This window comes from Lepidochelys kempii, chromosome 5, assembly GCF_965140265.1.
Source record: "Lepidochelys kempii isolate rLepKem1 chromosome 5, rLepKem1.hap2, whole genome shotgun sequence".
In the NCBI taxonomy this organism is placed as follows: domain Eukaryota; kingdom Metazoa; phylum Chordata; order Testudines; family Cheloniidae; genus Lepidochelys; species Lepidochelys kempii.
In genome coordinates, this window is record NC_133260.1 from 97373829 (window position 1) to 97401188 (window position 27360).

The 27360-nt window shown below is 39.9% G+C and overlaps 1 protein-coding gene across 1 annotated transcript in view; it reads right to left on the bottom strand.

The window, feature by feature from the left end:
* Positions 1 to 590: 590 nt before the first annotated feature.
* The window catches only part of RORB (RAR related orphan receptor B), a 207928-nt gene continuing 181158 nt past the window's right edge, over positions 591 to 27360 (bottom strand). The window contains exons 5-10 of the mRNA XM_073346242.1: positions 16208 to 16329; positions 12930 to 13062; positions 8579 to 8686; positions 7097 to 7207; positions 2547 to 2659; positions 591 to 949 (exon numbers count right to left, since the gene is read on the bottom strand). Coding sequence (XP_073202343.1) covers positions 794 to 949; positions 2547 to 2659; positions 7097 to 7207; positions 8579 to 8686; positions 12930 to 13062; positions 16208 to 16329 — 743 coding nt within the window. The 3' untranslated portion in view covers positions 591 to 793. The remainder of the gene's footprint in view (positions 950 to 2546; positions 2660 to 7096; positions 7208 to 8578; positions 8687 to 12929; positions 13063 to 16207; positions 16330 to 27360) is intronic.

The window sequence follows — 27360 nt, forward strand, 5'->3', positions numbered from 1 at the left end:
TGCATCATTGATACAATCTTAATGTTTGATTTACAGACTGCAGACTGCATATACACACTATATGACAAGTTTCTCAGAAGCGATACCGTCCTTTCATTATACATTGGTGAGTGAGGATTTAACTCTGCCTCACAGAGCAAAATCCTGATTGCCCAACATAAATTTAATACATGACTTGGAGAGTAAAACCTGCAGGAGAGCCTGACTGAGCATCCTTTGAAAGTAGGCATGGGATTTTTAAGCTACAGCATGTGCATATATTACATATATATATATGTCTATAGTACACATACATATGTATATTTCATATATGCACAACAATTTCCAAGACAGCTATAAATTTCTACATGCATTAAACTATCTAAAAACATAGAAATAGGCAAGTGTAATAAGTGGAATTTTCTTAAATTATATTTGAACAATAAACAGCAAGAGTAATACTGCAAAGTACCGCTCTATTCTCATTTATATCTACAATAAAATTCTATGAACAGTTGTCTCCCAAAACATACCCCAATAAAATAAAATAAAAAAGGTAACACCCAGTGTCCTATATTTGTATATTTATGGTCAGTTAAAAAAAAAAGAAGTAAAAGAAAGACAAGAATAAAAGAGCCCCACTCAGAGGTGCATATTTACATTCTTCAAACTGTAGCGGTGAAAAATAATTCTATTAAGTGCAGGACATTCCTAGTGTTGCAGTAGTGACATTTTTAATAAGTCTTCATGAAAACATTTCTTTTGTCTTAACAGTGATGCATTCCAGGACTATGTGACAATTCTATCTTCCCCTTCACTTGCAGCCCGTGGTAGAGTCTGGATTGAAAAGCTCCTTGTACAATGGAGGAAACAGTGTATTCACTATATCTGGATGAGATTGCTTAAATACCTGCAGTTTCTCTCCATGCAAGTTGCAAAGTGCAGTAATGGTTGGTATCTTGGCTACTAACTGTAAGGGGAAAAAAAGAGCAAGAAAGTGTTTAGAATAAAGCAGGGTTTCCAGAATGAACAGAGGTAGCATCCTGCTGGGTGGAAGAGTAACTGACTGTGATTCACTGAGAATAGTGAAACCTGTTTAAAATGACCACACCAACCGGCAAAATGAAATGGTCTAGAAGAGACTGTTTTTTAATTAAAGGCCAAACACAATTGTCCTAGAAACCTTGGTGTTACTTTAAAGTGGCCATTTAAGAAAGAGGGCTGCATATTGGAGGTGGTCCTTAATGAAGTCTCATTCCCGTAATAGCACCAAAGAACCACTAATGGTTGTAGTGAAAAAGGAAGGCAATAAGATAGGGTACCAGGGAAAAGAATAGCAATAACTCCCTTTTTTTTCCCTAGAAAAACTAAGCATATAGCATGCTGCCGTTAACTGAATCAAAATACCACTACATAAACCGAGAGAATTTCCTGTGGAAAGTAACATATTTTTTGTCTAGCAACAGATTTGAGTGCAGTTACGTAAGGAGCCTACCTAATTAAAATGTCTCCATTTCCTCTGAATTTACAATTTATGTAATGCATGCCACACATTTCAGAGTCCTTCCTCTGGCAAAACTCTGATTGAAATTAATGGGAGGTTTATTTATTTACCAGGACTGCCTTGCTTTTCTGATGACAGTTTCAATAAATTTTTTACAGTAGTACATACATTTGACAGATATGAAATCTCTAAAAATTACAAAATAAGTATCTTTGTGATCCTTACAGTGGACATGAAAAAAGCAGGGGGCCAGATTCGCTATGCGCTCTCCATTTGATTTTCTAGAACAATGTGCCTACACTTTCCCCCGATGTTAGCAGATATGTGTATAGGAGCATTTCAGTAAGAAGCCTTACCAGCCCAATTCATAAAGCTATTATCTTGGTTCTACTGAAATCTGGAAGGGACCTGCCTCATTTCAAGTTTACAAATTTTATTTCTCTTTTAAACAATTACAATTACAGCAACTCAGAAGCAAAATAGTTTGGCCAATAGACTAAAGAATTACAATTACAGCAACTCAGAAGCAAAATAGTTTGGCCAATAGAATAAAGAATAAATACCAGATTTATTCAGGATGATCTATGGCTGTGAACCGTCAGGGATAACTCAATGCTATGTTCCCCTTATGTGATTGCAAATTCCAGAATTTATTACCCCCTCAGTCGAACAACTGAAACAAAATATTATAAAATGGTAACACTTTCTTTCTTACCCTTATTCAGTGGGGAAATATATTAAGACTGAGCTTGCTTTCTGAATTCTTATATTAATATCTTCCAGAGTCTTCTGACTCTCATTCTCAGTGAATTCTTTAAAAAAAAAGATTACATTTTGAATACTGCATTAGATAATCTGATACTGACTAAATTGCCACTTCACCTTCGGCAGCACTATTGCTGTTCCTCCACTTTGAAATCATCCTCTATCAAAGCCTTACTTTGGTTATCAGATATATAAGAGTTATAATAGAATTGCTATGTACATGTTGGCAACACTCCTGAATTTTAGGAACACTTGTTCCGTTAATATAGTCATGAACTAGCATGTTCTAAGGATCTACCTTTGCCAAGGTCTCATCATCAAGATGGTTCTTCTGAATCACATGTTGAAGTGCAAAATAAATCTTTTCCTGAAGTTTCTGGACCTTTCTTGGTTCTATTAGCCAGGCTCGGTCTGACAAAGAAGAAAGGCAAGGGCTAAAGCCAACAAGAACAAGGAAAATGAACCAGCTCATTCACACATGGGCACCACATACCAGGCTGACAAGAGTTAATAATAATCTCATTATGCTGAGGGACTGCAGTGCTATTAACACATGATTTCAGAGGCAGGATGTTATGAACTACTATAAGATCACCTGGGAGTTCAAGTCATGGACATGAAGTACGTACTTGCTACCAATGCACTGCCTTTACATGTTTGAACTTGACTATGAGGATTTTTAAAAAAGGACAAAAGAGAGAAAGATGTGACAAAATGGACAACTCCTGCAAAAAAATTAAGCAAGGTCCAAGTAATTCATTTATACTGTTGTTTTCTAGTTCATATTTCTCTATTTCATATCTCACAGAGTAATATCTCACAATATCAGATAATAATATAATAATATAATATATATATTATATAATATCACAATAACAGATCTCACAATCTGAATATCTATTTCATATCTCACAAGTAATGCTATCTGAGTGTCTACTGAGTACAGAAAGAATAAACAAACTGATCAAAGTAATCACACCTCTTTGACAGTAATAAAATATAACAATTTGAAAATTTAAAATAAAATAAACCAGAGTCTCAACTGGGCTAACATTTTGAGACCAACAGTTAAGTCTGAATGAACAGAAATAGTTTCCTTCAAAAGAGTTTCTTAATACTTTAGATGAATTTTTTTGTTGCAACATCTTGAAGTGCAATTATTTAAAAAATACACTCCTTTTTACATGGCTCCAGATAAAATAAATTCTAAATTATCTGGGATAATACATTTACAGAAATAGCTGCTTGGAACCTATCTTACTTGTACTGAAGTCAAAGGCAAAACTCCCCCTGATTTCAGGGAAAGATAAGGATCTATATTCTCCCAACTCATGGCTTCCTGAAACAACCATATGGCAAGTGGTGCAGCAGATCTTGATTCAATTCTGAGTCCATTAATACAATGCATTTACTGTACCAGTAAACTTTTTTTTGTTATCATGCTGCAAATCTCTCTCTCTCTCTCTGTCTATTCAGATTGGATCTTAGAAATAGTTTTTGGCTTTCAAACAGGAAATGAAAAATCTATCTTAGTGCAGAAGATGAATTTTACAGAAAGAGCCAGGAGGTGCAGAAGAGCCCTTCCCTCATTCAGATGCTTATTTTGTTAATCAGAGACAGAAGTGAAGTAATGGCACTGATTACATAGGATTATTGTAAACTAACCATTAATATAAATTTATCATACAGGCCAGATAATGGTGATGTTTCAACATATAATTAACAAGATACTATCGTTTTGTCAGGCCCTGTGTGAAGAGAAGTGCATGAAAAGGGTGTAGCATGAAAAGATTGCTGTTTGGAACACACTAGTCTGAGCCTTTGCTGAAAAGAGACAGAGCTGAGGTCTCCAGACACTGAACAGATGCTCAGAGAAAGGAACCTTGTTAGAAAGATAAAGAATCTTGTTCACATAAGGTAAGCAACTGAATTCGGTAATAGCAGTAGTAACAAGATTAGCTAAGAGCTTACATAACACCTGCCTAAGTGAGCATACAGTAATATTCAGACTTCATACATGAAGTGCTAAATTTTATGCTGTCATAAAAACATGCACTCTAGTGGATTTAAACCAAGGCCCAGTGTGGCAGACTACAGCAAAACAGATTTATCACAGAGGGATATTCCCTAAGGATTTTTCTCTCAGTAACAAGCATGGGTTTAAAAATGAACCAGCATTGTTGGTACACAGTGTTTGTGAATTACGTTTTGGTGTCTAATGATACACATTAGGGCTGTTTGGCACAAAGCATAACAGTTGTTAAGTTAATGAAAAAGAGTTTGGCATAGTCATACATGGTGTTTCAACCCATCTGTCTGTCATATTACCCCTTTCCCATATACAAACACACACACACTGCAGAAAGAAGTGGCACATAGCATTCACTTTGACATTCGTTTCTTTGTGATGTGGGCGAGAAAAGAAATCAGTTACACATGTCTTTCTGACAGGTTTCATGTCTGTGTGTAGGAAAGACCCATTCAAGAGATGAAAGGGAGAACTATGGGATATTACAGTAACTATTCTTGTGCCTCTGAAGAGCAGACTGAAATTCCGAGTTGGAGCACAGTGAATATGAGTTTGGTAGTTGCTCCTGTTTATCTACAGGACACAACTCCCAAACAGCTTGCTATATCCAACCATTTCTGTTCCAGAGAGGCGCAGCACTTGAGTACTGTAGCAGGACGGTTGTATAGCAGGACTGAATTCATTAGCAAAGCTAATGGGGAAGCTTTCGGAACACTTGCCTGCAGTTCAATTGTCTCAAAGTCAGGGCTGAGTCACTCACTTTTCTGAGTGCTAAATACATCCACAAATGGTTTAGAAAAAGTAGAAATGAGCAAGGGATTCTCAGTTGACAGCAAATACTAGTACCAAGTAGAAACATTTGGTACTTTCCAAACGATGGGTTATTTAGAGGACCACAGGGATGAATCAATATTTTGATATCCATGTACCATCTCCCTGCAGCTAAGCATAAAAGGCTGCATCAAAACCAACTAAAGTTAATGGGAATATGTCCATTACTTCAGTGGGGTTTGGATCAGGCCCAAAGAAAGTGCCATAGTCTTAGAATTATTGACAGATTTGTTACCAGATCTTGCTGGCTGGCTGAAGCAGTAATTTGCTCTTCCTTCCTGTATTGTCTGAGGCATAACATTGGGTAGAAATTTGATTTCACTGAAGTTTCTCTAGCTCCCAAACACATTCAACTACTGCACTTGTCACACACCTTTTCTACGGATGTGCTGTACTAGCCTGAGACAAAGCCGACTGAAGTGAATGGAAAGTTTCCCACTGATTTAAATGTGCCTTGGATCAGATCCTATATTTCCGAGTCACTGTTGTAAGACATCAAATTGGAACACAACTCTCAATGAAGATTTAAATACAAAAACACAAGGATTCCACCTCTGCACATTGTGAAGGTTTTGTAATATAAAACAAAGCTTGGTTGGAGAAGTATGATTCTGCACACAGCACTGCTGCTGTCCTTTCTCCTGTGGCTGAGGAACTTTCCAGCCAAGAAAACATCCTAGAAAAGCGGCTTTGTATCCGGTGACTCTATCTACAAAGCTAATGGTACTAACCTGCAGCAAGTACTCACTGGATCATCCCTTCCATCAATGAGCAAACTGTTACAGAACACAAAATCTCCTGTAGAAATAACAAGGACCAGAATCCTTGCAGCACATGTTATTATGAAGATATCAAGCGTGTTGACACCATCTATGCTGGTCTAATTTTATCTAAATTAATCTCCTCCACAGATGTGACAAAGGGCAGAGAAACCTAGAGGAGGCCAGGAGCAGAACTGGGTGAATTGTGTGTGTGTGTGTGTGTGTGTGTGTGTGTAGGGGCGATATATAGGCCTGAAGGAGGTAGGCGCACAATACCCATTAACTTTCCGTGGGAAAGTACTTCTCCCTAAGGTGCTTTTAAAAAATCCCACACTGAATTGTGAATATGTCCACTAGATTCAGCTTGTGATCTGATCCAATCACCCATGGTCCAGACCCTGGTTTTTCTGCTTTTCCATGAACATTCATTCAGCCAGTGTGTTTTCAAACACATATGTGTGACTATGGGTATTTTGTGCAAATGAGCATATTCCCATGACAATAAATGTATTTCTGACTTGCCCTTGTACAGGTGGGCAGTATGGGGAAGGCCCTTGCCCTGCTTGCTCCCATCCCACAGGAGAAGCCAGTCACAGTGCTGTCCCTATACTCTACCAAAGGCAGAGCATGCTCCCTAGTGCTAACCATGAGAGTGCCTGCTGCCTCAGAGTGGGAAGGAAGGAGCTGAGGCCCTGTGCTTCCTGAAATTCAAGAAGGAATATGCCTCCCTGAGGCACAATATCTCTCAGAGGTCCACCTGGGGAAATGCTGTTCTGCCCTACTTGTAATCAGTATCTATACCTATCACACACAATCTGGCCCCCTCTCTCTTTCTAGTGTTCCTATTTTTCTTCCTTCATCTTATGACAGTGCTGTTGAATGTTGAAGAGACAATACTTGGCTTAGATCCAGCCAGTTATTTTTCTATAATTTAATTCAGGTTCTGAACAGCTGGTCAGAATGTTTTGGATAACAGGCAGGTCATAAATCTGCCTACCTGTGGCTCTTTAGGCTGGTGTAGCCATATTTTGTTCTGAGCCTATTTCCAGCAGGTTAACTGCTGTCAATATAATGTATTCAAGAAAACTTTAGAGAATAATCCAGGCAATTCTTCAATTACTTAGTGTGCCAGTTTAAGTAGGAACAACAGCTGTTTATGCCGGCAAAAAAATATGAACAAGGATGCAGTGAAAAAGAGGATTTATCAAAATACTTGGAGATAACTACCTGGTGATATCAGAACAGCAGACGAAAACAACGCAATCTCTTCCTCAGTCAGCTGTAAGGAACATAAATTCTTTGCAAAGTCAAACGCTTCATTCACCAGATCATCAGAACCTACAGATCACAGAGAACAAAGTCAATGCTAGAAATTTATCAGCTCTTTAATCTGCCTTGAAAAGCTGCTTGTTTTGATGTCAGGAGTGCGCGTGTGTGTGCGTGTGTGCACACATCTGAGTGAGAGAGAGAAAGAGTGCAAGTAAGTGAGCAAGTGTTTTGGTTAGGTGAACGCTTTCATTGACTGCTGAATTTGCACTCACATGGAATGTGAGGCTATTTAAAAAGTAGCATTTGCAGCTGCATATCACTAGAACTTTCAATGAATCAGTATCTATTCAGTACAAAGTGTGAAACACTCTTTCTCTGAAAACTCCAAAGAAAAAATCAAGGAAAAAAAATGTCTTTTGCAATGTCACACAGAAATGTTAGCCAAGAATTTTCTTTCTCTTTATGAAAGAAAATCTTGTTTTTGAAACCAAAGTGACATCTACAAAAGGAATCTGACTAATACAGAACAGCGATCTCCTACAACATCCCATCAATAACAGTATAAGATAGCCTTCTTAGAAGTTTGGGGGAAAACATGCTATGGGACAAAGAAAACCAGCTAAACATACATGGAATGTTTATATATGATGTATATGTAAGCAATGAGCTAAATATTTATTAATTACTACCAATATTGAAACCTTCATTGGCTTTGGTTCTGATTGCTGAATGATTAACAGGTTAATTATTCTCACAACCAGAACACTGACATAATTTATAAGGTAACACTACAAGCAAGGTAACAGTCATCATGCATGTTACATATAGTGATGAGGAATTAAACAGTTGCTCTACCAAACGAATCAGAATGAACCTGAGCTTTGCCTGAATCTTTCTCAAGCTTCAGAGTATTCTGGATAACCCATTGGTGCCCCCTCATGACCTTTGTGGGATCCATCCATCCATCTGCCTCTGCCAAGAGGCCAAAATAGACTTCATCCACTTACCCGTTCTGCAACATTCACCTTCCTTCCACACGGGTTTCAATATTGAAACCATTCTTTTAGCTGATGTCATGCTGATATTACACACCAGTGCAAATGTCAACCACAAATGAGCTGGGATCACTATAGGCCAAATTCTGAAATCTTCATTCATATTTTATTCAGTCCTTACGTGGCACACTGCCAAAGTGTATCTTGCAAACCTCCCATTGCTCCTTTTCTATTAGGGAAAAACAGCTTCCTACTGCTAGCAGCTATTGGAGTTACTTTGTGAGTTTAAATGGCAGTTCCCTGTTCTTCAGTGCTAAAGGTAAAAGATTCAAAAGCTGCTAATGACTTTTGGTTGGGAGGGTGGTTATATTTAGAAAGGTAAGTCTCCCACTCACTCCAGAATTTGGCTCACTGTAATGGATGAAAATAAAAAAGGCAAACCTACCCAAAGCTTTGAACATTTGCATTCCTCCATACTTTCCTTCAAACAGAACAGTGTTGTTGAGTGGATTGAAGGCACGGCACATTCTCACCAAAACCACTTCCAAGCAGCCTGTTGGACAAGGAAAGACTATGAAAACTACACATACTTCGTTACTGGATGAATGCACTACAAGGTGGGTAGAAAGCTGGCTAGATTGTCGGGCTCAACGGGTAGTGATCAATGGCTCCATGTCTAGTTGGCAGCCGGTGTCAAGTGGAGTGCCCCAGGGGTCGGTCCTGGGGCCGGTTTTGTTCAATATCTTCATAAATGATCTGGAGGATGGTGTGGATTGCACTCTCAGCAAATTTGCGGATGATACTAAACTGGGAGGAGTGGTAGATATGCTGGAGGGCAGGGATAGGATACAGAAAGACCTAGACAAATTGGAGGATTGGGCCAAAAGAAATCTGATGAGGTTCAATAAGGATAAGTGCAGGGTCCTGCACTTAGGACAGAAGAACCCAATGCACAGCTACAGACTAGGGACCGAATGGCTAGGCAGCAGTTCTGCGGAAAAGGACCTAGGGGTGACAGTGGACGAGAAGCTAGATATGAGTCAGCAGTGTGCCCTTGTTGCCAAGAAGGCCAATGGCATTTTGGGATGTATAAGTAGGGGCATAGCGAGCAGATCGAGGGACGTGATCGTTCCCCTCTATTCGACATTGGTGAGGCCTCATCTGGAGTACTGTGTCCAGTTTTGGGCCCCACACTTCAAGAAGGATGTGGATAAATTGGAGAGAGTTCAGCGAAGGGCAACAAAAATGATTAGGGGACTGGAACACATGAGTTATGAGGAGAGGCTGAGGGAGCTGGGATTGTTTAGCCTGCAGAAGAGAAGAATGAGGGGGGATTTGATAGCTGCTTTCAGCTACCTGAAAGGGGGTTCCAAAGAGGATGGCTCTAGACTGTTCTCAATGGTAGCAGATGACAGAACGAGGAGTAATGGTCTCAAGTTGCAGTGGGGGAGGTTTAGATTGGATATTAGGAAAAACTTTTTCACTAGGAGGGTGGTGAAACACTGGAATGCATTACCTAGGGAGGTGGTAGAATCTCCTTCCTTAGAGGTTTTTAAGGTCAGGCTTGACAAAGCCCTGGCTGGGATGATTTAACTGGGAATTGGTCCTGCTTTGAGCAGGGGGTTGGACTAGCTGACCTTCTGGGGTCCCTTCCAACCCTGATATTCTATGATTCTATGATGTTTCAAGGCACTTTTGAAAGCAGAATGTATTAAATTTCAAAAAAGTTTCTTGCAAAATACCAATGAACAGAAACAACCTTCTGCACAAATGGTGGGATTTACAGCGGGGCTTAAGCACCTAAGTCCAATATTATGTGCCACTGGCATTCACAGTCACTGGCCTGCTCAGCAGCCCCCTAACCCTGTAAGTGCCTAAATCCCTAAGGCCCAGATCCACACAGGTATTTATGTTTCTAACTTCCACTGATTTCAACAGAAGTTAGGAGCCTAAATATCTTTGTAGATCTGGGCCTAGGTGCCTAACTTCCCACTACTGAAGTCCCCAAGGGGCCTAAATGTCAGCAGCGGGGCATTTGCACACCTGCCTAAATCTTGACACTGCACAGCAGCGTGGTGTCTAACTCACGCTGAAACCTGAGGTGGGATTAGAAGTAGGTATTCCCCCGCCTTTTGGGGGGCTCAATCTGGTAGATGTGCTCAGAGCATGTTGAAACTCCCACAAAACAGCAGGGAGAGGATGTTGTGTCCCCTCCTTACAGCCTTTAGCCCTCCCCCAGGGCATTGGAGACCCAGGTTCAACTTTCCGCTCTACTTAGTGTGGAGCAGGGATTTGAACGTGGGTTTCACATCTCCCAGAAAAAATGCCTTCACCCCAGGGCTATGGGATATTGTGGGACAGGCCTCTCTCCGTTTCTCTTGTTGAAGCTGTTCCACTTTGATCCCCAGGCTCCATTCCTGCTATGCCAGTTCATATTTAATTATTTGTAAAAAGTTGATCAACTTCAACAGGAGAGATTTAGAAAGGCCCTACCCATAATATACCATAGCCCCAGTGGCTGGGCTATAATGTAGGACACCCCAGTTAAAATCCCTTCTTCATATCAGGCAGAAGTGGAGTTGAACGGAGGGCTTCCCATCCCAGATGAGTGCTCTAAGCACTGGGCTAAAAGTTGTAGTAGTGGTTTCTTCCACCACCACTATCGAGCCCTTCACAAGTGCTAGGAAAAAAAATCTATTTTCAGATTTTGTTTTGTTTGACCTAAAATAGAATTTTTCGATACACTGATATTTTTCACAATTTTTTGATTTTCAGTTTTTCTTTTTTGATTGTTCAGAAATGTCATCGAACTGAAAAATCCACTGTTTACCTAGCTCTACCGTAAAGTTAGGTGCTGCAATATGGAGTGTTGCAGCATCTATGTCCCCCTTGTGAATCCCACTCAAACACCACACCACAACCTACACATTTGCTGATGGGATCTGAGTAGGAGACAACTCACCCTCCAATCTCTGCCTCTGCCACTGACCAGAGAAGGAAGCAATTCATGATCCAGTCCCATTTCCCTTCCGTTTAGAGCTCCACTTTTTCTAGGGGGAGTGCATATTATCAGGCCATCCCTAATTTCAGTAGTATAGCTAGTCAAACATTTTCTGATTAAAAGTTGTTTTTTTAAAGGGTTTCATTAAAAAATTTTTACATGAAAGTTTTTGAAAAAGCATCCCAAATTTTTCTATGAAAAGAAAAAAATTAGGACATTTTTTTCTGGATTTTTTGAAGTTTTTCCATTTAGATATTATGGGGGTTTCCACACTTTCTGATAGTTTTCCAATGTTTGCTAGTTTGAAAACTGTAACAAAGTGTTTTCTGACAGTAAATTAGCTTAAAAATGGAAGTTCTACTTTTAAATGTAAAAATTGTTTCCCCCTACACACACTTTTCCACACTGTTTCCATGATGTTTTCAGTTGGAAAACTGTAAGAAAGTGTGAAACGTAGGCTTCCCCCCTTTCTCATAATGGAAAAAGAGGAGAAACAGTCAGAGGGTGTGGAATGCAAGGGGGGAAATAACACTTTGTCACATTTTTAAACTTTACCACAGAGAAACCAGAATTTCCTCACAGGAAAAATTCAAAGGGGGATTTTTGAAGGAAACTGTGAGAAAAATCCCAGAATTCTGGCTAGCTCTGCTCAATATTAGCAGCATGAGGGGCAGTAAAACCTTAGCAGTTTATACACTCTGTAGCTAATTAGGGTTCTCTTAATACATTTTATGTCCAAATGTCATTGAATCTTTTTTTGAAGTGCTCCTGTTTCTTTTGCTTTACCAGTCAAATGAATACAGTTGTTTAATGCAGAAGCTGGATTGTTAATGAGGATATTATTAATTATTCTCATGCTAAGAGCCTTCTTTTCCAGGGAATTTTCTGTATTCCTGCTGGTCCTCTTATTTTTCTGCAGTTTGCACCTGCCTCCAGCATCTTGGTCCCATATTATAGCCACAGCCTTCTGAGCAAGGACTGGATCACACTACCTCTTTCAGAACTGCCTGAGAGTTCTCTGTTGAATGACACAAGGCACTTCTCTAGCTCAAAGAAACTGCCTCATGCTACATCCCAGCCTCTGCCAGATCTGGGGACCAGGGTAGCACAGGGTAATGCAGTTAATAACCAGATGCAGCTTGTTTGATAATACCATTTGGTCCTACTGAGTGACATGGAGTTATTGCAAGCTCACAATTCCTAACAACTAAATGTCACCAGAGTGCTTCTTAAAATGATTATTCTAAAAGAAGGGCGGGACTTGCTGTGTGACATGACAGAAAAACTACCCCCCCGCCCCCCCATACACACACCACAACACGCACACGCACACAACAGTGTCAATGCATGCTGCCGCAACCCAACCACGCTCACTCCAGTATTAATTATCGCCCACAGGGATTTCTCCTACTAAGTACTGACATAAGATTATAGGTATTGCTGTAGCATCATTAAAATGATTAGAGTTGACCAGAGAGGCCAGAGGGCACAGTTCGCATGGATTTGACTAACTAAAATCAAGTGGTGGTTTTAGAAGCAGCAGTTTGGTGATTCAAGCAGCTCAACTCAATAATACCTTACACGGCATGTCAAGCTGGGGCTTGTGGCTTCTGCAATTAACAGTTAAGTTTTTCTGTAAATGAAAAACACAATTGACTTTAGAGGGAATGGGATCTGAAGACATGAATGTTATTAACGCAGAAGATCACGTAGGGTTTACATGTGTGGGGAGGCAAGGTTGTGATGGGGAGAAGTAAGGTTATTTGAAGAGAGAATGACTGACGAAACCACTCACCTGATTTAAGGAGTAGAATTTGATCATTTTGACAGAGCTCCATGAAGCCTGTTATCCGCTTTGCAAACTCCACTACGTACTGAATAGCATGAGTGATCTGGATGGCACACTGCTGCCACAATGCTTCTCTTGCCTTCCAAAGGAAATATGCAATAAAAAATAAAGCAGTAAGCAACCAGAATGTTCAGAGGCAAAACGACACAATGCTGTGTTACACAAAGTGTGCAATTTAGATTTTATAATAGGCAGAGCTGGTAACTCCACTTACAATCAAGGTGGCCTGACTCTTCCCATTATAAGATCCTATTTGCAGTTGCTTATAACTTTGCCAAACTTTAACTGTTTGGGCTGAAATTTTCCATGCTGGGTGTCTGCCTCTGGCTGAAGATTTTTTTTGGAAAAATTCAGCCAAATCATGTCAGCGTTTTACAAGAACAAGGCTAATGACAAATACATTGTTTTGCTCATGTAAATTTCTTTTTTAAAAACTCTAGTGCCTCCATGCTTTGGAGGAAGGACATGAAATCTGGTACTTTTGACTATCTCTCTGTTTGCCTCAGTTCCCCATCTATAAAATGGGGATAACACCCTCTCACCTGACAGGGATGTTGTGAAAATAAATTCATTAATATATGTGAAGTCCTCTGAAACTATAGTGATGAGAACCATAGAAAAGCTCATGAAGAAATTAATAGTTCTCTTTTCAGAGCAAGGTTTGGCTAGAGTGCAGTAAACAAGGTGTAGGGCTGCACATTGAACAAGGAGGAGAAAAGAAAATATTGAATAGCTGCTCATTAAGGGAGCACTGTCATTCTGTGCACGGGATTTCTCAAGCTCCTGTGGAAAAAAAAGTATTTGAGAATGTAATTAAAGACTGTATCATAATTCAGACATACAAGGGAGGGAGGTGAATTAATATTGCACAGGCTTAAAGCTGGCATTTCCCAACTTTTGAGTGCTTGACTTGGAAACCTTTGTGATGTTTAAACATAGTTTTTTGTGTAATATATATACAAAATATATATTGTATTGTATTGTATATATATATATTACACAAAAAACTATGTTTAAACATCACAAAGGTTTCCAAGTCAAGCACTATATATGGGCTAGATTAAAAAAAGTAACAGGAGTGGTGGTGTTGAACATTGCCACACCGATCTTTCAGGCGCCTAGAAAATCCCTGGGATTCACAAAGACCGAGTTCAGCAGTTAGACTCCCTATATAATGAATAGGGGGAGTTAGGCACCTCAGAGTGGAATTCTTGACTAAGCTAGCCAATGGGAGGTGCCTAGCCAAGGGATGTGTGCTAAGCCCTGCCTCTCTCTTGGAGATAGGAGCCTCCCTCTGTTTGGGATTCTCACTCTCCCCTTTCAAAGCTATTGTATTGTGGATGCATAATGAAGGAATCATGGTGGGGTGGGGTGGGGAGAAAGTGCAAAAGCACTAAATGACTCTGTAGCCTGCTGGTTAGAGTAATCATGTGGGAGACCCAGGATCCAGTCCCCCTGCTCTAATGACTTTTTAAATTGTTTATCCACAGTGGAACAGCTTCAGCATGAGAGACTGAAGAAGCCCTACGTCAGAATATCCTATAGCATACTGTTTAGAGCACACACCGCAGAGATGGCAGGCCCCTGTTCAAATCCCTTTGATTCCTCAGGTGGTGGGGGGAGTTGAATTGGGGGGGCTCCCAAATCCAGGGGGGGGGAAGTACCCTAATCAAACATTATGAGAGAGGTCTTCTACCACCCAGGTGTTTGGGGTAAGCTCATCTAGAGGGTCCCGCTCTGATAGGAAAATTCTGAGATCGCCTACCAGATCAGGAACTACAGGTGGATTTAAACCAAGGCCAAGTGTGACAGACTGCAGCAAAACAGATTTATCGCAGAAGGATATTCCCTAAAGATTTCTCTCTCAATAACAAGCATAGGCTTAAAAATGCATCAGCATTGTTGGTTCATGCCTCGCTCTGGGCCTTAGTCCTCTGGATGCCTGGTATTGGGTTGCAGTCTGCATGCACAGAGACAGAAACCCACGCATCTACAGAAAAAAATTCTGCACAAATTAGGGTGCTGAACAAATTTAGGTGCTTATTGGGTTTGGCAGTAGCTGAGTGGGGGTTCTGTGAACCCTAGTAGGGCCTAATTCTGGGATTTAGGCACCTAAAGTGGCAGTTAGGTGCCTAAGTCCTTTTGTGAATCTAGCCTATATCTATCTCTTTCTACATATAGATATAAATGAATGACAACTAGGCAATGCAAATATATTGCTAGCAAAGGAAATAGACTAATGCTATTTAGTCACCTTGTTGAACATTTCTGCTGGGTTTAAAACCTTTTCAAAATACCATTAAAGTGTAATTACAGTCAGAATAATGACCCCACAAAATCGGGACCTTCTTGTTCAATTTATCACCTTTGTGTGCGTGCTTGCCCGTGCACAAGTGTATCTTTGGACTACATCTGCCACAGGTGGGTTTCGACTCCTGTTATCATTGAGGAGCCAACAGAGCTGTCAAAGAACAAACTGAACTCTATTCTACTTTGTCTAAATTCTGATTGCTGAATCAGAATTATTGGTGAAAATGAAAAAAGCAGAAGAACTCAGCTTGATTTCCCCTGCCTCGGCTGAATTTGAAGAGCTGCAAGTGGGAGAAATATTCTGAATGAATTTGATATGGGAATCATAGGGGGAGAATAAATATACAACCAAATAAAGGCATTTTTACGGCCACTTTTCAACAAACAGTATTACCACACTTTACCGAGTGTGTTAAACTCTGCATTATCTACTGTAGATAGGTGATGGAGATTTACTTTCTTTGCAATAAAAAACACTCATTTTTCCACATGAAAATGGGGACAGTTTTAACAGTTGTCATAAATATGTTAAACAAATCTATCTTCTGTTTTGAAAACTCTTCCAACATATGGAGTCCAATCCTGTTCCCAATAAAATCAACTGCAGTTTTGGGAAAAGATCAGGCCCATGGAAACAAATAATTAATATGGGAGGCTGATTTTATCACCGTTTTCTTTTCCCTGACATTATGCTACTAGCATACACACTAGTAAGCTGTTATTTCTATTTTAAAATGCCATTCTCACATCTTCAGTTGCCAAGTTTTTCTAATATCAAACTGCTATTTCCCACCCCAAAGGTTTAAAGCTTAACTGGGTATTGATCAACAAGTCCTTGCCAAATATAGTGCACTGAATCACTATAAATCGCAAGGAGAAGGGGAAGCAAGAGAAGTAGTGTTAGGGTATTGTACCTTGCTCTGGTATACTTTAATTTCTTCATACGTGTGGGTTTGCCATGCTAGCTGGTGTAGTTCATCCATTGTATATTGACACGTCTCCAAATGGGACTTAATGATATTCTGTGCAATTCGATCTAAGAAATGGGGGGAAAGCAGAAAGTCACAATGAATAGTAATTTGCAATAGCAAAATTTTGAAGACATAAATGTTGCGGGGCATGATCAGTAGACAACAATATATTTTATGGCATAGGTGACTGGACAATGTCACATTTATCAATGTTTTCGTATTTAGCTAGTTATCGTTTGAGCTGTGGAAATGTTCCTTATTAAATCCAGAGCCACAAGAAATTTGCTTGGTTGTGGATTACAAAATTAAAAATAGCCAGCCTTTGGTTGAAAATGTACCCAGTTAAAATTGGAAATGAAAGTTTTATCTGTATCCGGATAGGCACACATTTTTAGAAACCAAGGGTGGTATTTTCATATAGATTTTGAAATGGAGCAGCAGCAGAAAAACCTCATACACAAATGACAACGTATTCCTCAGAAAGAGGCAGTACATTCAAGGTGCTTTAGCCAGACTTGGGCAGGAACAGCATAGCTTCTTCATCATTGTCTACATCACTCTCAATCTCTCCTGTTGCAACTGTTCCACTTTGTATAAATAATTATATATTCATTGGGCCAGAGAGAGAGTGAGAAAATGACTCTGAGGCCTGGTGGTTAGGGAACTCATCTGGGAGGGAGGGCACCTGGATTCCAGTCCCTGCTCCAGTGAATAATTCATTATTTATACAAAGTGGAACAGCTGCAACAGGAGAGATTAAGAGAGACCCCACACCTCAGTGGTTTGATGGCTAGTGCAGTCATATGGAAGAGAGGAGATTTGGGTTCAAGTCCTTGCTCTGAAGCAAGGATTTGAACCTAGGGCTCCCATATCACAGATGAGCATCCTATCCACTCGGTTGTTAGGGGATAGGGAGTAGTGATGCTGCAACCACTTTGTGAATGGTGCTTAACTCCCCTTGTGATTCTAACGCCAAAATCAAAATATTTCATTCTGATGTTTCCTTTTTTTTTTAAATGGAAAAAATTCACCAAAGTCAACATAAACTCACAAAAATGATTTGGTCAACGTGAATGTGTATGTTGCTGTGAAAAAGAGTTGCAGCCAAAATCTTTCACCCAGCTCTAGTAATAACAACAAAAGGGCATATTAGTGACTGCGAAGGGTCTATACCATATTATTATCCAGGAGAGAGAGGTAGAACCTTTGTCTCAGGGTACCAGGTTGCCCTATTTTGTCACACTAATAACCTACTGTATATCTGGTCATGCTGGGAGAAAGGGATGAAAAAGAAAATCCTGGGAAGGGAGTAGAGAAGATACAGGAAAGTAAGAGAACTACATCAGACAAGTCAGGGACTTGGGTGTAAAATCTTCATACCGAGTAATGGCAGGTCTCAATGCACCCATCTCTTGAATGTACTATGGCTGGAAGGAAAACCACTTTCCTCCACTTAAATCTGTCATGGCAAAAGCAGTAGTTTTGCTAGCATGAAGTGATCTGGGTGCCTAATAGCTGTGGAATGGGTTAAAGCAGACCATCGATCCTGGCTTGTTCAGGTAGTGTTCTGGAGGAGAAGAGGTGAGTCCCATTTATAGTTTTAGAAGGAAACCACGTGAAAATTCACTTGTTATCATGGTTTTACCCAGAATTTAGACAAAGCCTAGCAGTCTCACTTTAAATATTTCAGGTTAATTCAATCTCCAAACTCAAATTATAACTGAGTGGAAAAAAATTCCCCTCTTATTTCCCCTTATACATGTGTTATTCAGAGTTACTTCACTGACTTCAGTTGAGATACTGTGGATTTACACTGGTTCAAAGCAGCATTCAGCACAAGAACATTTATCACTTCCCAAGAAATTGCATAGTCCATTTGCTGTTGCTGTACAACCAAGATGTTAGAAAAAATTTCCCACATGCTTATTGATCAGGCTCAACAATGAATTAATCTAATATAAATTATACTTAAAAATAAACCAGACTATAATTACTTACTCAAGTCTATAATATGTTTATAACATTTACTAATCATTTAACTCTTTCTAAACCACTTATAAATGAAGAGTTAATAAACAGTTTGACCATTATAGATAGTATATAAATGTGTGCATATACAATATGTATAATACTTATACAAAATATATGTGCTTGTATTTTATGCATGCGCACACACACACATTCTCTCAACTTAATAAACAGCATGCTAAAAGATTCCTACATACCACACGGAAAAAATAGCTCCCTGAACAAGAAGGTCCAGTTCTGTCCAACCACTGGGCAGGATGCAGTGTGAGACAGGGAAGAATTTGCCCCACGTTTCTGGTTTCATGTTAAAATGATGTTAACTTAGCTGAAGCAAGACTATGAAAATAGGGATTTATAAGATATGCCTTTGAAAATTTCCAGGGCATTTTTCAGGACTGAAATTTATTTGCTAAGGGTGTGGCAAGCGCTAAAGATTTTATTGTCTCTTCCCTTCTCTCAAGGGAATCAGATAAGGCTGATTTTTTTTTTTAAAAGTGATTCAAAGAAAACAATTTTATAAACACCAAATCTCAGTTTTTATCCCCAGAAAATGAGCTATTTTTTCTTAAAAAGAAAACCAAAATTAGAATAATTAAAAAACACAAATCTGAAAGATTGCTCTGCTCATAAATAATCTCAAAGTACAACCACTTAAAAATGCTTTAGATTAGGGTTAACTCCATTTGGGATTCTTTTTATCACTAAAAACTAGCAGGCTTCCATTTAATCCTTATTTAACTCACCCAAATATATCTCTATGTTGAAGTACATGCAGTCCAGGCTAAAAGATCAATCACTGAATTTAAACTCCAGCAATGTCTGGACATAATGGTGGTAAATTAAGGAGGGAGTTTCAGCCTGGACTCTGAACGGTCTTAACTCCTATGGATGTCATTAAGATATAACACTGAATACATTAATATTAAGGTAATGAGAAATAAGTATATGATGTTTGCTGGAAACATATTGAACCATAGCAAACCTAACTGCAGAAATTAAGCTCAAGATGAAGGGCTTGTTTACACTGAGGAGGATTTAACCAGATGGAACTGAAGTGCAGTCAACTTGTAAGACTGAAGTGCAGTCAACTAAAGTGCAGGAATTTATAAGTTTTTTTAATCAAAATATCTGACAGTGGAAACATAATTTTAACTTTGCATTTTTCCAGACAATGTTGCAAACCATGTTTTAGTCCCAAGCTCTTGGGGCTAGTATATTCATTTCCTTTCTACTGACTTCAAGTTCTTGCTTGCGGTTTTCATTGATTCTTCCTACCCCACCCTCCACCTTTCCTTATATGAAGCAAGAATTATTTATACTTTTGTTATAAAGAAAATAAAAAAACATATTACTGCATAGCCTGTAGAGGAGGTAGCTTATTGTTTTTCAGTCAGAACGAGGCATACTGAAGTTTAACAATGTGAAAAGAATATACACATGCTCTAGCATTATTTGCCTTGAAATACACGCGTGGGTACCATAAGCTAGATGTAACAATCAAATCACTGCTCTCTTATTCTTGTACTTCCTATTTATGTATTTACTTAGGATGAGCTGGTTCTGCGGCCATTCATATGCTCTTCAATATTTTGTGGGGCTGGCATCCAAGCGATAGCTCTGTACAGCTGTACACAGAACTGTTTCCCATATATTAATTGTTTCTTGAGCTGATGTTAAAACCTATCTACGTGTATGAAGGCCTAGGGGAAGCATGCTGCCTTCCAAAATGAACGAGGTGCAAAGACGTACTTGAAATTCTGGTGCTGCAGGCCAGCTAAGTCTGACTGTATCATAAAAAGGATATGCTTGGTCTCTGGGGAAAGGATCCTGACAGCTCCCTCTGTTGGCTGATTAGAAAGATGCATAAGCATCAGAGGAAACTGCTTGCCTGCTTTCAGAGATGGCAGTCATGAAAAGGAAAAGGGGATTAGTGTTAAAATGGCAAGTGTTTGGCTGATGGGTTTTGCACAAGCCATTGACAAGAGAGAGATGAAAAGTAAAAGTATGGGTTTTCTGAGGGACAAGCAACACAAGATACTTCAGGTAAAAAGAGCAAAGTGTACAGAATATCTTCTTGTCACAACACTCTAAAGGCATTACATCTTTCTGGGCATTTTTGGTGTCTTGGCCCTTTAGTAGGTCAGTCAGGGAGCCGCAATTGATGCAATGTTGGGGCTGAACTGGAGATAATATCCTGCCAGGTCAGTAAGTGGCATGTCTGTCTTGTGATCTGGGGTGTAGGGCACGAGTTTAATGTATGGATTTTATCTAGCATACATTTGTGGAGGCCTCTACTTACTTCATTATCCTTCGAACCAGTGGAATGGGGGAGTGTCCCATCAAAAAGACAAAAACCAACTGTTTCAGCAGTGCTGAGAAAGAGAGATGTTCATATAGCATACATGATAGCTCAGTATGAAACAAATAGAGCTGGTCATATTATGGAGGGAAGGGTCTCGTGGAAAATACCGACTTTTTGGCAAAAAATCAAACTCTGAAATATTTTAGCTAAACCCAAACATCGTTCAATGCAATAAATGCTGCCACAGTGCATCATGAGAGTTGTAGTTTGGGGGCTTCATCTTTCCATTCTCCTCTATAGGCCAGCCTCCCTGGTCAGAGTACATCTCCCTGGTCAGAGTACATCTCCCATGATTCACCATGGGTTCACCTTCTTGAGACAGTGCCAAATTATTATGAATTGCTGTGATTTATATGAATGAATGTGATAAGCATGAGTTTTGTATGGCTTGGTATCCCTGAACTTGCTAGAGGATTCTGGGAGCAGAATTCTCTTAGCATTAGATAAATTATGTGGAAAACCACTGGAGGTGCTGAAACTGCACTTGAATGGTTAATAATGTCTCGATGGGCGTGTATGTTTCAATGTCGAACTTTGGAATATATCAGCAGAGAACCAGCTCACAAGGTAAAAAACATATAAAATCATATGATCGATGGGCTTGGTGCAGGCTGACATGCGTCAAAATTACCCTTTTTGGATAACGTCACTCTAAGAGCTTAAGCGGGTGATTGATGAGAGGGTAAATGTTGATTGAGATTTGGTCTGGATCTGTTCTGCAGCCCCTCCTTCCAAAAAATTAATTAGAGAAAACCAGTGACAAATGCCCATGAGGCATATTTCTGGGATATGTGACTCTTTTGAGAACAAAAAGGTATAAATGCTAAGCAAAGTATATTAGTTAAGTTAGTTCCCCAATTAACATCAGAAGAGGTTTGAGACTGTGAGACAGAAGTACTCGGGATGACCTAGACTCGGCTTCGGGTGACATTTAACAGATCCAGTACCTAAAAGGGGAAAGAACAGAAGAAAAGAAGTCTCCGGCTAGAATTGGTAGGTATATCTGCCTTGTTTGCTAATCAGGATACTGTGTAAGGCAAACATAGTTACTGAGGATTTATGCTTGGGGAGCTAAGGCTTATAGGAAAAGACGCGCACTGTGTAACCTTAACTACTTGTGTGATTCTTTCTCAAATAAATTATTCTGCATTAAGCATATGGGTTTCCAGATTTCCACTGGTACGGGTAACATCTGCACAGCCATGGGTCATTAAAGATCCGTTTCAACATTGGTAGCAGAAGATGGTTTACCATGCTAGTGGGAAAAGCTACCATGAACTGGTAAGCCAAGCTAAAAGGAACAATATATTTTCTTAAAGCATTGTATGGTGCCGGGGAACTGGGGAAATATAGCTCGGAACCAGAATATTTTGGTAAGCCAAGTTAAAATATTGAGATATTGTATGGTGCTGGGGAACCAGGAGTTAAATACAGCTTGGAACCAGTATATTGAGAGAGAGAGAAACACACAAGTACGCAGGGTTGTATCAGTGTCATCTTAAAGCCAATGATGTTCTGCAAGCGTAAGCAAGGCGGGTTTACTTCAGAGGACAAGGGCGATACCTCAAAGCCTCTGGGTATGGTGGATAAGTGCTTACTAAAACAGGCATGTGATAGACTGGGGTCAGATTCAAGTCTGGCTGATGCAGTCCCCACGCTGCATGAGAAAGGTTTGGACAATTTGTTGTTGGGGTATCAAAAGGGTTACACTCCTAAGCCCAAACATCAGCACAAGTCGTCTGTGCTATGTATCATGCTGTAAATAAGCTTGCAAAGAAGCAAGATGTTTCGGAATGTCAGCGAGATGTTTTGGAATGTCACCAAGGAAGTTTAGAACAGGAACTGGAAAAACTAAAATTGCAAAATGAAAACCTGAAATTGGACCTGCAAACTGCTGTAGCACAGAATGTAACTAAGGCTCAGCAGATAACAGCTTTAACTTATACATGTCAGGACTCAGAGGAAAGAATAAAGATACAGGAGGAAGAGGAGCCCCTTCCAGGACCTCTGGTAACCCAGCCAGTAGTGGGAGTGCAAATGCCTCAGCCTCCATGGCAAATACAAGAGGAAGTAATTCATCCTCTGACTGAAACTGAAAAGCGGAAGGATTTCAGAAGGATTAAGAAAGTGGGCCTGCAAGGCTATGGCAGCTGCGGCACTGCCAGGCAATGAGTGAATGCAGGAATTTCCCATGGTTTGGGCTAGAAAAGAAATCTGAATGTGAAGACATAGAAGAGCAGTGGAAATGGCTTTACAAATTTTTCCACCAACTCCTCAGTATTCCTACCCAGCAGAAGCTGTTGCACATATAGAAGAACTGTTACAGGATTTGAAAGCACAGAGGGTAGCAGTAAAATGTCAAAGTCCTTACAACTCCCCAGTCTGCTCTGTACGGAAACTGGGCGGCAAATGGCATCCCACAACTGATTATAGAAAACATAATAAAGCTACAGTACCTATGGTCCTAACTGTAGCCCACCTTCCAACTTTAATGAACAGAGTAGTGGCCATGCCTAAATGGTACTTTATACTGAACATTGCTAATTGTTTCTTTGCTATTCCATTAGCTTCTTTAAATTAATAACAGACTAAGTTTTGAAAACTCCTGGGTTCCTGTTAACACCAAAGAAACAAATGCCTGAGTGGGTATGAAAGAAGATCTGGGTGGCAAATTTGGTGCAAACAGTTAAAAACATTTGGACAGGGGAAAAAAATCAACGCAGAAAAAAAAAAGACTAGAAGGAACAACTGAAATATCAATGAAAAATAGAGAACAAGGTGATGCTTAAAGAACTGGTAAACAAAGGTAAAATAAAACCTATATAAAAGGAACTCTTTCCAGTTAAGTATGTGGCCAGTCTCAGGGCAGTTTTAGTAAACTCTTTGGATGGAGGTGTGTGAAGATATTCTGATCAAATCAAATTATACTTGCCAACAGACTAGTTATAACAATTATCAGAAATGAATGCATAGTATGTACTAACCTATGTAAGCAGTGTCAGGATGAGCTCCACCCTGACATCTGGTGGTGAGGTGTGGCAAGTTGTGGAAAAGAATTCAGGGGCCGATCTCATTTGCATAGGCACACCCACCCCGTCTAGAATGAGGCCATAGCTTCCCAAATGGTCACTTTGGCTGCTGTGGGATCCCCAGTGTCTCTGTTATTGGGGCAGGAAGAATAAATTGTTATTACCCTGATTATGGGAACTGTGCTTGGCCTTTTGTTGTGATGGAGGGACTCACCATCAACTAAGTAGCACTCGCTAGGCAAGGGTCATGGGTTTTAAAACTCTGTGAATTGAGAGAGGTTGGGGACAAGTATTAATACTTGGTGGCATGGGCCCCTTGGTGAGGGCCTTACATGCTAATTGCACTTCCTCCTCTCTCCACTGTGGAATATCAGAGCTAATTTTGATTCCATTAGGAGTCTAGTTACAGGCTGCTGAGCTCACTTTGGGCTAATGGTGCACCAGCACTGAGGCTCCCCTACTACAAGCTGAACTCACCAAAGAGCTGAACGGACTAAGAGCTGAAATCACTGAGCGTTGTGTTAAGTAGTGGGGGAGCCTGAAGATATATTGTGGAGCAGTTTGCGGGATGGCTGGAGCGCCTTGTGGACAGGCTGGTGGAGCAGTTCGTAGGACGGCGGGAGCTGCTGGTGGGATGCGGAGCAGTTTGTGGGACGGCAGGAGCTGCTTGTGGGCCACGGAGCGGAGCAAAGGAGTTTGTGGGGCGGCTGGTGGAGCGGAGCAGAGCGAGGCGAAGGCCTATGGAGCTGTGGGGCGGTCAGCTTCAGATCATGTAAGGTGCCTCTTACCCCCGTCTCATCTCCACCCAGGTTGGGAGGTAAAGCTCCGCAGATAAACTTCTGAACTCTGGGGCTGCCCTGACCAGGGACAGAGACTTTTGGGTCATTGGACTTTTGGGACTTTGGGTGATCTGGGGTTGCTGGACTCAAGAACCAAAGGGAAAGGGGCATGCCCCAATTTGCTTGGGGTGGGTTTTTTTGCTCATGGGTTGTGTTATGAATCCTGTTGGTGGTGTTTCCCCAACATAATGCCACATTGTTTCTCTCTGTTATTAAAAGGCTTTTTTGTTACACTCAGACTATGTGCTTGCGAGAGGGGAAGTATTGCCTCTTGGAGGCGCCCAGCGGGGGTGGTATATATTTGTCCCAGGTCACTGGGTGGGGGCTCGAGCCGGTTTGCATTGTGTTAGTGGAATGGATCCCCTAGATATTGAACCCGGCCCTTGTTGCTGCCAACTCTGACGGGCAGAAGGGTTACACCTATAAGGCCTGGTCAGAGGTGTTTGCTTTTTGTTTGTTTATATTTTTGCAGGTTAACCTATGCATTTATGAAAGCAAGAAGTATGCTGTGAAGTTTACTTCATTTTGTTGCTTCTGGGCTTGTTTTCTGTATGATTGCTGGACCTGTTTGTGCCATAGGACTCTATCCAAAGAATAAGCCAGAAGATTGTTAAGTTACTACTCAGATTTTAATACAATGATCACCCCTATTAGGGGCACAAATATAAGAATATAAGAATGGACATACTGGTCAGACCCAGGGTCCATCTAGCCCAGTATTCTGTTTTCCGACAGTGGCCAATGCCAGGTGCTTCAAAGAGAGTGAACCGAACAGGCAATCATCAAATGATCCAACTTTTGTTGCTCATTTCCAGCTTCTGGCAAACAGAGGCTAGGGACACCATCCCATCCCATCCTGGCTAATAGCCATTGGGACCTATCCTCCATACATTTATTTGGTTCTTTCTTTTTTTAATTTTTTTTGTTATAGTCTTGGCCATCACAGCGTCCTTCTGAAAGAAGTTCCACAGGTTAACTATGTGAAGAAAATATTTCCTTTTATTTTAAACCTGCTGCTTATTAATTTTATTTAGTACACCTAGTTCTTGTGTTATAATAAAAAGTAAATAACACTTTCTTATTTACTTTCTCAACACTAGTCATGATTTTATGGATCTCTATCATATTCCCTCCTTAATCATCTCTTTTCCAAGCTGAAGAGTCCACGTCTTATTAATCTTTTCTCATGTGAAGTTGTTCCAGACCCCTGATCATTTTTGTTTTTTTTCTGTGCTTTTTCCAATTTCAATACATCTTACTGAAGATGTGGGCATACTGATTTGAACCCCATTATTTTGTATAATTGGGATTATGTTTTCCAGTATGCATTATTTTGCATTTATCAACATTAATTTTCATTTGCCATTTTCTTGCCCAGTCACCCAGTTCTGTAGAATCCCTTTGTAACTTTTTGCAATCTGCTTTGAACTTAACTATTTTGAGTAGTTTTATATCATCTGCAAATTTTGCCACCTCGCTGTTTACCCCCTTTTTCCCCCAGATCATTTATAAATATGTTTAACGGTACTGGTCCCCGTACAGATCCCTGGACACCAAAATATACCTCTTTCTGTTCTAAAGAATGACCATTTATTTGTTCCCAAAACCTCCTTTAATGATACTTTAATCTGGGACAGTTCCTCAGATTAACCGTGGTCACACAGTGGCCTCACTGATGGTTTAGTAGGTGTGTAGAAAATAAAACAAACCTACCGATAAAAGTATTCAATTAACCTGTTTAAACCTTTAACATACTGAAGAAATAGAAAAAAATCCCCAAACCTGAAAGTAGCCTCCAAGGTTAATTCTCCGAGGGAGGGAAAAGTTCTGAAAAAGCTTTTGGAAAGTCTAAATTCCAATACTGGGGTAGACAACGGTACAGATTTGATCAATGTGCCAACCAAAGTAAACCTTACTGTGGGAGACAACTTGGAACCAATCCCTGCAAAAGTACTGTACAGGAGTAAAATCAGCACACACTGAGAAGCAAGGAGAAAGAATGGATCAAGAAATGGGATACTCTGTATTGGAACTAAGTGAACTCCTGGGGAAGAGTGTTTTGGAAATTGTTAAACAAATAAAAATATTTGTTCAGGATTGTTCTGGAGAAAAGTATGTATAGAAGCCTAGGGAATCTTGGGAGAACAATGAAGAGATATCTTGAAACAAAGTCGCAGAGGTAATTGGCCAGAGACATTTAATTGGGCATTGAGTCTCCTATATTAACCAATTGTTCCAAGATACCTGGAAGGTCCAAGTGCACACATGTACCATACGCCAGTGTGCCCTTATCCTTTCTGGTATAGCTAATGGGGAGGTACAAGAAGTGCATCCAGTAATATATGCAAGCACCTGGGGAAATGAAACAGGGTACTATGAAATAGTGCCAGAGGGAAATGAGGGATTATGGTGGATACCCAGAGAGGGATGAAAACAAATAATAGGAGCCCAATGAGAATGGGGCATCTTAATTTAAAAAAAAATAAAAAAAAAAGGAACTGGCATTTGGAATTGAAAAAAAAAGGGGGGGGGGAGTAATGTGACAATAAAACAATCACCACACTTGTAATAATTGAAAAAAAAATACACTTGCTTGAAAATATAAAATTATTTAAAAAGTTGCAGAAAACTTAAGATCTAAAATGTGTGTTTGGTATAATGTTGTATACCAAGTAATAAAATAAAATAAAATTAAATGGGTAATAATATTTCAAATTTGTAAAACAACTGTATTATTTCTGCTATGCTTCTGTTTTAAATGCCAAATATGTAAGCAGTATAAAAGTAAAGACAAGCTTTGAAGAAAACTTTTAAAATTAAATTGTCAGATTATGTTTT